Below are 11,784 nucleotides of genomic sequence, written 5' to 3' on the forward strand. Positions count from 1 at the left end.
CAGCCAGTGGCCTGTGCTCCCATTGCCATGCTGAAGCCTCCGCATTCATCTACTGATAAATAAAACTTGCGGATTTAAATTTTTGGCCCAGAATGCCCTCAGGAGTAACACATGCTAGCAGCTGTGGTTTTGCTGGGATGCGCCTCTTACGCCGAGATGATGGGAAGCTTGCAGCGGGTTTTCCAGACACCGAGAGCAGGTGCACCCACATAGAGAGAGAATGTCTGAACAACAGGCAGCTTGAGAGATTAGTGGTATCTGCAGGGTCTCTATCACTCCAAGATGTTCCTGAACAGCAATGCTGGTTGAGATAGCTCTTGTATGTGGGAGGCAAGCCTGGAGCACTGGCTGCCCGTTCAGCGAGGATCCCAGTTTATTCCCGAGGTTCTTGGAATGAGAGTACTACACAAGGGCCTACCAGCCTCCCCACTAACGTCAGAACAGACTAAAACAGAGACTAGAGCAGATACACATCTGAAAACTATACCCACGGTGCAGATACTTATCAGGGCCTCACATCCTGCTGCTAAACTCCATGCAGTGAGAGAGGGACTCTCCATGGTTGAGAGTTTGAGCAGCTCTGCTAATTGCATTGCAGGCCCATGGGCCTGGCAGGACTTATGGGAAAATGCTGTGCTCTTTATTCTAATAGAGTCCCTTACTCAGCATTACAAGAAACTGACTCATTCTCTGAATCTTTGCCTGTGGTCTACAGCTGACCCCTCCACTTCCCTCTCCAGAGAGAATGGATATCAGCAGCACCTGCCTCCTGCCCTACTCCTGGAACCTGAGGCCTGTGCTCTGAGGGTTCAAACTGGAGGCTGATGAGATTAGAGCCTCTTTCCCCATGGAGATGAGGGCGGGAGCTTGACAGCTTTGCAACATAGTACTTCCAGTGCGGGATCTGGCCTTGAGTCTTCCCATGGCCTCTTGCTTGCTGCCTCAGTGGGGGAAGCAGAGAGCTCAGGAGCTCCCTGCTGGACTTCCCCAATTCTTGCAGCCATTCAGGAGTGGTGCTGATAGGCTGGGGATGCCATGTACTGCCTTGCGGCCAGCCATCACCTCCCTGAGCTGTGACCCTGACGGACGCCACGTACCGCCCTGTGGCCAGCTGTCACCCCCGAGTCATCACCCTGACAGATGCCACATACTGCCCTGAGGCCAGACATCACCCTGACAGGCATCACGCACTGCCCTGTGGCTAGACGTCACCACCCTGAGCCATCACCAATAGATGCCACGTACTGCCCTGAGGCCTGATGTCCCCCCCCAGCCGTCACCCTGACGGACACCAGACATCACCCTGACGGATGCCATGTACTGTCCCTGCAGTCAGACATCACTCCCACAGAGCCATCCCCCGATGGACACCACATCATGCCCCTGCAGACAGACACCCTGACGGACGCCATGTACTGCCCTGTGGACAGATGTCATCCCTTGAGCAGCGTCTTCACTCGTCATTGCTATGTCACTGGTGCCGATATATTTTTGAGCCCCTGTAGCACAACGAGGTGCCCAAGTGACACAGTGGCGGCCTCTGGCCACAGAGGATGCAGCAATGCAAGCCTCTTCTCCCCCACCCCTGGCAACATGCCTCAGCCCTGGGTCTAGGGGGAGAAGTGAATTCAGCCTCTGTGGACCATTCAGGCCTTATCCTTGAGACAGCAAAGGGGCCAGTTTGTGGCGGTGACTTGTGATGCAGACAAGGCACCATGAGTAAGTGACCTGAGTTTTACCAAATGCTTCACAAAGGCCCCCAAACCGCCATCAGGTGGTGATGAGTTTATGCCTGCCTAAGATGGGATGGCTCTGAACCCACAGGTCAAAGGATCTACAGACAGCGCACAATCTCCAGAGCCAGCATGGCCTCCCCTTGCTAGATATTCACATCGTGGGCCCCCCTCTTCCCCCCCGTAAGCCTCATGCTGCTGAACTCCTGCCTTGCCTGGGGTGGCCTCTCAGTGAGGCATGTTCCTGAAGCTCCAAATGTGGCCTGTAGAACAAAGGCAGGGAGCGGATTCAGGAAAGTGTTGGGCAGCTGAGATTCACAGAACAGTGAGCGCGAGAATTACCTTGTGGGCTCTGGGCAGCCATGGCTCGCAGGCTGCGACCAGAGAGCAGGAGGATTAGAGTCAGGAACATCCCAGCTTCCTTCCTGGCAGAGGAGGGAGAGAGAGGGGAATCCATGGCCCTGTATTGCCACGCGTTCTCTGGGCGCCGGGGCCAGCCGGCAGAGCTGGCTGTATCACAGCTCCTCACGGGCCGAGTGCTCGCTGCTGAAGGAGAATACCACGCAGCTGACTCTCCACTTCCGCACTCATTGCTGCTTCCTGTACAAAACCTTGTCCCCGCGTGCTTGCAGGCAGGAGAGTGCTCGGTCTCGGCAGCCCTCGGGGGTAGGCACAGTGTGTGCTTCGCTCTACAGCCAAGGGAAACTCCCTGTGAGCTGCAGCCCAGCCTGTGGCGAGCAGCCGTGCAGAGCTTGCCAGGCCCCCCACAGCAGGGGAGTTCATGTCGGGGGACAGGGTAGGCAGCTGAGGCGCAGCCTGATCTGGCAGCTGGACTGGAAAGGCACCAGCTGCAGGGTGGCCTCATAGCAAGGGGGCACTGGCATCACGGCCTGGCCTGGTCGTGTGGTGACAATGGGCTGGGCCTGCCCCAGAGCTGGAGCACAGGCCGCCCCAGAGCAGGACCATGGGCTTCCCCAGAGCGAGACCACGGGCTGGAGCACAGACTGCCCCAGGACTGGAGCACGGGCCGCCCCAGGGCGGGACCACGGGCTGGAGCATGGGCCGCCCCCTGGTGCCAACTTTCTATTTGCAGACAACCGAACACCCTTGTCCCGCCTCCTTCCCTGAGGCCCACCCCTTCTCCAAGGCTCTACCCCTGCTCACTCCATCCCCCCTCCCTCCACCGCTCGCTCTCCCTCAGCCTCACTCATTTTCACCAGGCTGGGGCAGGGGGTTGGAGTGTGAGGGGGGAGAGGGCTCTGGCTGGGTGTGTGGGCTCTGGGATGGGGTTTGCGATGAGGGGTTCAGAGTGCAGTAGGGGGCTCCGGGCTGGGGGTTGGTGTGTGGGAGGGGTATGGTCCCCAGGGTAGGGTCAGAAAGAAAGGGTTTCGGGGTGCAGTAGGGGGCTCCGGGCTGGGGGTTGGTGTGTGGGAGGGGTATGGGCCCCAGGGTGAATCACAGAATATCAGGGTTGGAAGGGACCTCAGGAGGTCATCTAGTCCAACCCCCTGCTCAAAGCAGGACCAATCCCCAATTAAATCATCCCAGCCAGGGCTTTGTCAAGCTGGACCTTGAAAACTTCTACGGAAGGAGATTCCACCACTTCCCTAGATAACGCATTCCAGTGCTTCACAACCCTCCTAGTGAAAAACTTTTCCTAATATCCAACCTAAACCTCCCCCACTGCAACTTGAGACCATTACTCCTTGTCCTGTCATCTGCTACCACTGAGAACAGTCCAGAGCCATCCTCTTTGGAACCCCCTTTCAGGTAGTTGAAAGCAGCTACCAAATCCCCCCTCATTCTCATCTTCCATAAACTAAACATCCCCAGTTCCCTCAGCCTCTCCTCATAACTCATGTGTTCCAGTCCCCTAATCATTTTTCTTGCCCTCCGCTGGACTCTTTCCAATTTTTCCACATCCTTCTTAAAGTGTGGGGCCCAAAACTGGACGCAGTACTCCAGATGAGGCCTCACCAATGTCGAATAGAGGGGAACGATCACGTCCCTCAGTCTGCTGGCAGTGCCCCTACTTATACATCCCAAAATGCCATTGGCCTTCTTGGCAACAAGGGCACACTGTTGACTCATATCCAGCTTCTTGTCCACTGTAACCCCTAGGTCCTTTTCTGCAGAACTGCTGCCAAGCCATTTGGTCCCTAGTCTGTAGCAGTGCATTGGATTCTTCCGTCCTAAGTGCAGGACTCTGCACTTGTTCTTGTTGAACCTCATCAGATTTCTTTTGGCCCAATCCTCCAATTTGTCTAGGTCCCTCTGTATCCTATCCCTGCCCTCCAGCGTATCTACCACTCCTCCCAGTTTAGTCTCATCTGCAAACTTGCTGAGGGTGCATGACCATCCTCCAGATCATTAATGAAGATATTGAACAAAACCGGCCCGAGGACTGACCCTTGGGGCACTCCACTTGATACCGGCTGCCAACTATATATGGAGCCATTGATCACTACCCGTTGAGCCAGACAATCTAGCCAGCTTTCTATCCACCTTTATAGTCCATTCATCCAGCCCATACTTCTTTAACTTACTGGCAAGAATACTGTGGGAGACCATGTCAAAAGCTTTGCTAAAGTCAAGGAACAACACGTCCACTGCTTTCCCGTCATCCACAGAGCCAGTTATTTCGTCATAGAAGGCAATTAGATTAGTCAGGCATGACTTGCCCTTGGTGAATCCATGCTGACTGTTCCTGATCACTTTCCTCTAAGTGCTTCAGAGTTGATTCCTTGAGGACCTGCTCCATGATTTTTCCAGGGACTGAGGTGAGGCTGACTGGCCTGTAGTTCCCAGGATCCTCCTTCTTCCCTTTTTTAAAGATGGGCACTACATTAGCCTTTTTCCAGTCGTGCAGGACTTCCCCCGATCACCATGAGTTTTCAAAGATAATGGCTCTGCAATCCCATCCGCCAACTCCTTTAGCACTCTTGGATGCAGCGCATCCGGCCCCAGAAACTTGTGCTCGTCCAGCTTTTCGAAATAGTCCCGAACCACTTCTTTCTCCACAGAGGGCTGGTCACCTCCTCCCCATGCTGTGTTGCCCAGTGTAGTAGTCTGGGAGCTGACCTTGTTTGTGAAGACAGAGGTGAAAAAAGCATTGAGTACATTAGCTTTTTCCACATCCTCTGTCACTAGGTTGCCTCCCTCCTTCAGTAAGGGGTCCACACTTTCCTTGACTTTCTTCTTGTTGCCAACATACCTGAAGAAACCCGTCTTGTTACTCTTGACATTTCTTGCTAGCTGCACCTCTAGGTGTGATTTGGCCTTCCTGATTTTACTCCTGCATGCCCAAGCAATTTTTTTATACTCTTCCCTGGTCATTTGTCCAATCTTCCACTTCTTGTAAGCTTCTTTTTTGTGTTGAAGATCAGCAAGGATTTCACTGTTAAGCCAAGCTGGTCGCCTGCCATATTTACTATTCTTTCTACACATCGGGATGGTTTGTCCCTGTAACCTCAATAAGGAGTCTTTAAAATACAGTCAGCTCTCCTGGACTCCTTTCCCCCTCATGTTATTCTCCCAGAGGATCCTGCCCATCAGTTCCCGGAGGGAATCAAAGTCTGCTTTTCTGAAGTCCAGGGTCTGCATTCTGCGGCTCTCCTTTCTTCCCTGTGTTAGGATCCTGAACTCGACCATCTCATGGTCACTGCCTCCCAGGTTCCCATCCACTTTTGCTTCCCCTGCCAATTCTTCCCGGTTTGTGAGCAGCAGGTCAAGAAGAGCTCTTACCCTAGTTGGTTCCTCCAGCACTTGCACCAGGAAATTGTCCCCTACACTTTCCAAAAACTTCCTGGATTGTCTGTGCACCGCTGTATTGCTCTCCCAGCAGATATCAGGGTGATTGAAGTCTCCCATAAGAACCACAGCCTGCGATCTAGTAACTTCCGTTAGTTGCCTGAAGAAAGCCTCGTCCACCTCATCCTCCTGGTCCGGTGGTTTATAGCAGACTCCCACCACGACATCACCCTTGTTGCTCACACTTCTAAACTTAATCCAGAGACACTCAGGTTTTTCTGCAGTTTCATACCGGAGCTCTGAGCTGTCATACTGCTCCCTTACATACAGTGCAACTCCCCCACCTTTTCTGCCCTTCCTGAACAGCTTATATCCATCCATGACAGTGCTCCAGTCATGTGAGTTATCCCACCAAGTCTCTGTTATTCCAATCACATCATAATTCCTTGACTGTGCCAGGACTTGCAGTTCTCCCTGCTTGTTTCCCAGGCTTCTTGCATTTGTGTATAGGCCCTTGAGATAACTTGGTGTTTGTCCTGCTTTCTTAGTATGAGGCAGGAGCCCTCCCCTTTCGCGTTCTCCTGCTCATGCTTCCTCCCGGTATCTCATGTCCCCACTTACCTCAGGGCTTTGCTCTCCTTCCCCACAGTGAACCTAGTTTAAAGCCCTCCTCACTAGGTTAGCCAGCCTGCTTGCGAAGATGCTCTTCCCTCTCTTCGTTAGGTGGAGCCTGTCTCTGCCTAGCACTCCTCCTTCTTGGAACACCATCCCATGGTCAAAGAATCCAAAGCCTCCGTCTCGGTTTACTTGGTCCTGTCCCAGCATTGGGGGTTGGACTAGATGACCACTCGAAGTCCCTTCCAGCCCAACATTTCTATGATTAGGAGAAGGGATGACGACGCAGCCAGAAGTCAAAGTGCCTAAAATGCCACCACCTAAATGTGTGCTGGAGCCGCTGCAGTTCCACAGGTCAGGTCACGGCTCGGAGCTCATTTCTCCAGCGTGTGCACTCACAGGTCCCATCTCGTCATAAACCGCCTAACACGGTTACTGTCTGAGGGGGTCAAGGGAGAGGCTCTGAGTCCGTGTCCCGGGGTGGGGGCGCTGCATGGTGATCTCCCACCTTCATGCAGCCAGTGGCCTGTGCTCCCATTGCCATGCTGAAGCCTCCGCATTCATCTACTGATAAATAAAACTTGCGGATTTAAATTTTTGGCCCAGAATGCCCTCAGGAGTAACACATGCTAGCAGCTGTGGTTTTGCTGGGATGCGCCTCTTACGCCGAGATGATGGGAAGCTTGCAGCGGGTTTTCCAGACACCGAGAGCAGGTGCACCCACATAGAGAGAGAATGTCTGAACAACAGGCAGCTTGAGAGATTAGTGGTATCTGCAGGGTCTCTATCACTCCAAGATGTTCCTGAACAGCAATGCTGGTTGAGATAGCTCTTGTATGTGGGAGGCAAGCCTGGAGCACTGGCTGCCCGTTCAGCGAGGATCCCAGTTTATTCCCGAGGTTCTTGGAATGAGAGTACTACACAAGGGCCTACCAGCCTCCCCACTGACGTCAGAACAGACTAAAACAGAGACTAGAGCAGATACACATCTGAAAACTATACCCACGGTGCAGATACTTATCAGGGCCTCACATCCTGCTGCTAAACTCCATGCAGTGAGAGAGGGACTCTCCATGGTTGAGAGTTTGAGCAGCTCTGCTAATTGCATTGCAGGCCCATGGGCCTGGCAGGACTTATGGGAAAATGCTGTGCTCTTTATTCTAATAGAGTCCCTTACTCAGCATTACAAGAAACTGACTCATTCTCTGAATCTTTGCCTGTGGTCTACAGCTGACCCCTCCACTTCCCTCTCCAGAGAGAATGGATATGAGCAGCACCTGCCTCCTGCCCTACTCCTGGAACCTGAGGCCTGTGCTCTGAGGGTTCAAACTGGAGGCTGATGAGATTAGAGCCTCTTTCCCCATGGAGATGAGGGCGGGAGCTTGACAGCTTTGCAACATAGTACTTCTAGTGCGGGATCTGGCCTTGAGTCTTCCCATGGCCTCTTGCTTGCTGCCTCAGTGGGGGAAGCAGAGAGCTCAGGAGCTCCCTGCTGGACTTCCCCAATTCTTGCAGCCATGCAGGAGTGGTGCTGATAGGCTGGGGATGCCATGTACTGCCTTGCGGCCAGCCATCACCTCCCTGAGCTGTGACCCTGACGGACGCCACGTACCGCCCTGTGGCCAGCTGTCACCCCCGAGTCATCACCCTGACAGATGCCACATACTGCCCTGAGGCCAGACATCACCCTGACAGGCATCACGCACTGCCCTGTGGCTAGACGTCACCACCCTGAGCCATCACCGATAGATGCCACGTACTGCCCTGAGGCCTGATGTCCCCCCCCAGCCGTCACCCTGACGGACACCAGACATCACCCTGACGGATGCCATGTACTGTCCCTGCAGTCAGACATCACTCCCACAGAGCCATCCCCCGATGGACACCACATCATGCCCCTGCAGACAGACACCCTGACGGACGCCATGTACTGCCCTGTGGACAGATGTCATCCCTTGAGCAGCGTCTTCACTCGTCATTGCTATGTCACTGGTGCCGATATATTTTTGAGCCCCTGTAGCACAACGAGGTGCCCAAGTGACACAGTGGCGGCCTCTGGCCACAGAGGATGCAGCAATGCAAGCCTCTTCTCCCCCACCCCTGGCAACATGCCTCAGCCCTGGGTCTAGGGGGAGAAGTGAATTCAGCCTCTGTGGACCATTCAGGCCTTATCCTTGAGACAGCAAAGGGGCCAGTTTGTGGCGGTGACTTGTGATGCAGACAAGGCACCATGAGTAAGTGACCTGAGTTTTACCAAATGCTTCACAAAGGCCCCCAAACCGCCATCAGGTGGTGATGAGTTTATGCCTGCCTAAGATGGGATGGCTCTGAACCCACAGGTCAAAGGATCTACAGACAGCGCACAATCTCCAGAGCCAGCATGGCCTCCCCTTGCTAGATATTCACATCGTGGGCCCCCTCTTCCCCCCCGTAAGCCTCATGCTGCTGAACTCCTGCCTTGCCTGGGGTGGCCTCTCAGTGAGGCATGTTCCTGAAGCTCCAAATGTGGCCTGTAGAACAAAGGCAGGGAGCGGATTCAGGAAAGTGTTGGGCAGCTGAGATTCACAGAACAGTGAGCGCGAGAATTACCTTGTGGGCTCTGGGCAGCCATGGCTCGCAGGCTGCGACCAGAGAGCAGGAGGATTAGAGTCAGGAACATCCCAGCTTCCTTCCTGGCAGAGGAGGGAGAGAGAGGGGAATCCATGGCCCTGTATTGCCACGCGTTCTCTGGGCGCCGGGGCCAGCCGGCAGAGCTGGCTGTATCACAGCTCCTCACGGGCCGAGTGCTCGCTGCTGAAGGAGAATACCACGCAGCTGACTCTCCACTTCCGCACTCATTGCTGCTTCCTGTACAAAACCTTGTCCCCGCGTGCTTGCAGGCAGGAGAGTGCTCGGTCTCGGCAGCCCTCGGGGGTAGGCACAGTGTGTGCTTCGCTCTACAGCCAAGGGAAACTCCCTGTGAGCTGCAGCCCAGCCTGTGGCGAGCAGCCGTGCAGAGCTTGCCAGGCCCCCCACAGCAGGGGAGTTCATGTCGGGGGACAGGGTAGGCAGCTGAGGCGCAGCCTGATCTGGCAGCTGGACTGGAAAGGCACCAGCTGCAGGGTGGCCTCATAGCAAGGGGGCACTGGCATCACGGCCTGGCCTGGTCGTGTGGTGACAATGGGCTGGGCCTGCCCCAGAGCTGGAGCACAGGCCGCCCCAGAGCAGGACCATGGGCTTCCCCAGAGCGAGACCACGGGCTGGAGCACAGACTGCCCCAGGACTGGAGCACGGGCCGCCCCAGGGCGGGACCACGGGCTGGAGCATGGGCCGCCCCCTGGTGCCAACTTTCTATTTGCAGACAACCGAACACCCTTGTCCCGCCTCCTTCCCTGAGGCCCACCCCTTCTCCAAGGCTCTACCCCTGCTCACTCCATCCCCCCTCCCTCCACCGCTCGCTCTCCCTCAGCCTCACTCATTTTCACCAGGCTGGGGCAGGGGGTTGGAGTGTGAGGGGGGAGAGGGCTCTGGCTGGGTGTGTGGGCTCTGGGATGGGGTTTGCGATGAGGGGTTCAGAGTGCAGTAGGGGGCTCCGGGCTGGGGGTTGGTGTGTGGGAGGGGTATGGTCCCCAGGGTAGGGTCAGAAAGAAAGGGTTTCGGGGTGCAGTAGGGGGCTCCGGGCTGGGGGTTGGTGTGTGGGAGGGGTATGGGCCCCAGGGTGAATCACAGAATATCAGGGTTGGAAGGGACCTCAGGAGGTCATCTAGTCCAACCCCCTGCTCAAAGCAGGACCAATCCCCAATTAAATCATCCCAGCCAGGGCTTTGTCAAGCTGGACCTTGAAAACTTCTACGGAAGGAGATTCCACCACTTCCCTAGATAACGCATTCCAGTGCTTCACAACCCTCCTAGTGAAAAACTTTTCCTAATATCCAACCTAAACCTCCCCCACTGCAACTTGAGACCATTACTCCTTGTCCTGTCATCTGCTACCACTGAGAACAGTCCAGAGCCATCCTCTTTGGAACCCCCTTTCAGGTAGTTGAAAGCAGCTACCAAATCCCCCCTCATTCTCATCTTCCATAAACTAAACATCCCCAGTTCCCTCAGCCTCTCCTCATAACTCATGTGTTCCAGTCCCCTAATCATTTTTCTTGCCCTCCGCTGGACTCTTTCCAATTTTTCCACATCCTTCTTAAAGTGTGGGGCCCAAAACTGGACGCAGTACTCCAGATGAGGCCTCACCAATGTCGAATAGAGGGGAACGATCACGTCCCTCAGTCTGCTGGCAGTGCCCCTACTTATACATCCCAAAATGCCATTGGCCTTCTTGGCAACAAGGGCACACTGTTGACTCATATCCAGCTTCTTGTCCACTGTAACCCCTAGGTCCTTTTCTGCAGAACTGCTGCCAAGCCATTTGGTCCCTAGTCTGTAGCAGTGCATTGGATTCTTCCGTCCTAAGTGCAGGACTCTGCACTTGTTCTTGTTGAACCTCATCAGATTTCTTTTGGCCCAATCCTCCAATTTGTCTAGGTCCCTCTGTATCCTATCCCTGCCCTCCAGCGTATCTACCACTCCTCCCAGTTTAGTCTCATCTGCAAACTTGCTGAGGGTGCATGACCATCCTCCAGATCATTAATGAAGATATTGAACAAAACCGGCCCGAGGACTGACCCTTGGGGCACTCCACTTGATACCGGCTGCCAACTATATATGGAGCCATTGATCACTACCCGTTGAGCCAGACAATCTAGCCAGCTTTCTATCCACCTTTATAGTCCATTCATCCAGCCCATACTTCTTTAACTTACTGGCAAGAATACTGTGGGAGACCATGTCAAAAGCTTTGCTAAAGTCAAGGAACAACACGTCCACTGCTTTCCCGTCATCCACAGAGCCAGTTATTTCGTCATAGAAGGCAATTAGATTAGTCAGGCATGACTTGCCCTTGGTGAATCCATGCTGACTGTTCCTGATCACTTTCCTCTAAGTGCTTCAGAGTTGATTCCTTGAGGACCTGCTCCATGATTTTTCCAGGGACTGAGGTGAGGCTGACTGGCCTGTAGTTCCCAGGATCCTCCTTCTTCCCTTTTTTAAAGATGGGCACTACATTAGCCTTTTTCCAGTCGTGCAGGACTTCCCCCGATCACCATGAGTTTTCAAAGATAATGGCTCTGCAATCCCATCCGCCAACTCCTTTAGCACTCTTGGATGCAGCGCATCCGGCCCCAGAAACTTGTGCTCGTCCAGCTTTTCGAAATAGTCCCGAACCACTTCTTTCTCCACAGAGGGCTGGTCACCTCCTCCCCATGCTGTGCTGCCCAGTGTAGTAGTCTGGGAGCTGACCTTGTTTGTGAAGACAGAGGTGAAAAAAGCATTGAGTACATTAGCTTTTTCCACATCCTCTGTCACTAGGTTGCCTCCCTCGTTCAGTAAGGGGCCCACACATTCCTTGGCTATCTTCTTGTTGCCAACATACCTGAAGAAACCCTTCAGAAATGAGGGGTTCAGGGTGCAGGAGGGGGCTCCGGGCTGGGGCAGATTGTTGGGGTATGAGGGGGGAGAGGCTCTGGCTGGGTGTGTGGGCTCTGGGGTGGGGTTGGCGATGAGGGGTTTGGGGTGCAGGAGGGGGCTCCGGGCTGGGGGTTGGTGTGTGGGAGGGGTATGGGCCCCAGGGAGGGGCCAGAGATGAGGGGCTTGGGGT

General features: G+C 54.5%; 1 protein-coding gene across 1 annotated transcript in view; it reads right to left on the bottom strand.

Annotated features, from left to right (window-relative positions):
- Nucleotides 1-8,860, bottom strand: part of IL2RG (interleukin 2 receptor subunit gamma) — a 35,380-nt gene extending 26,520 nt beyond the window's left edge. The window contains exons 1-2 of the mRNA XM_084638242.1: nt 8,688-8,860; nt 2,076-2,422 (exon numbers count right to left, since the gene is read on the bottom strand). Coding sequence (XP_084494368.1) covers nt 2,076-2,190 — 115 coding nt within the window. The 5' untranslated portion in view covers nt 2,191-2,422; nt 8,688-8,860. The remainder of the gene's footprint in view (nt 1-2,075; nt 2,423-8,687) is intronic.
- Nucleotides 8,861-11,784: the final 2,924 nt, after the last annotated feature.

Source organism: Lepidochelys olivacea (assembly GCF_965140295.1).
Source record: "Lepidochelys olivacea isolate rLepOli2 genome assembly, chromosome: 9".
NCBI lineage: Eukaryota > Metazoa > Chordata > Testudines > Cheloniidae > Lepidochelys > Lepidochelys olivacea.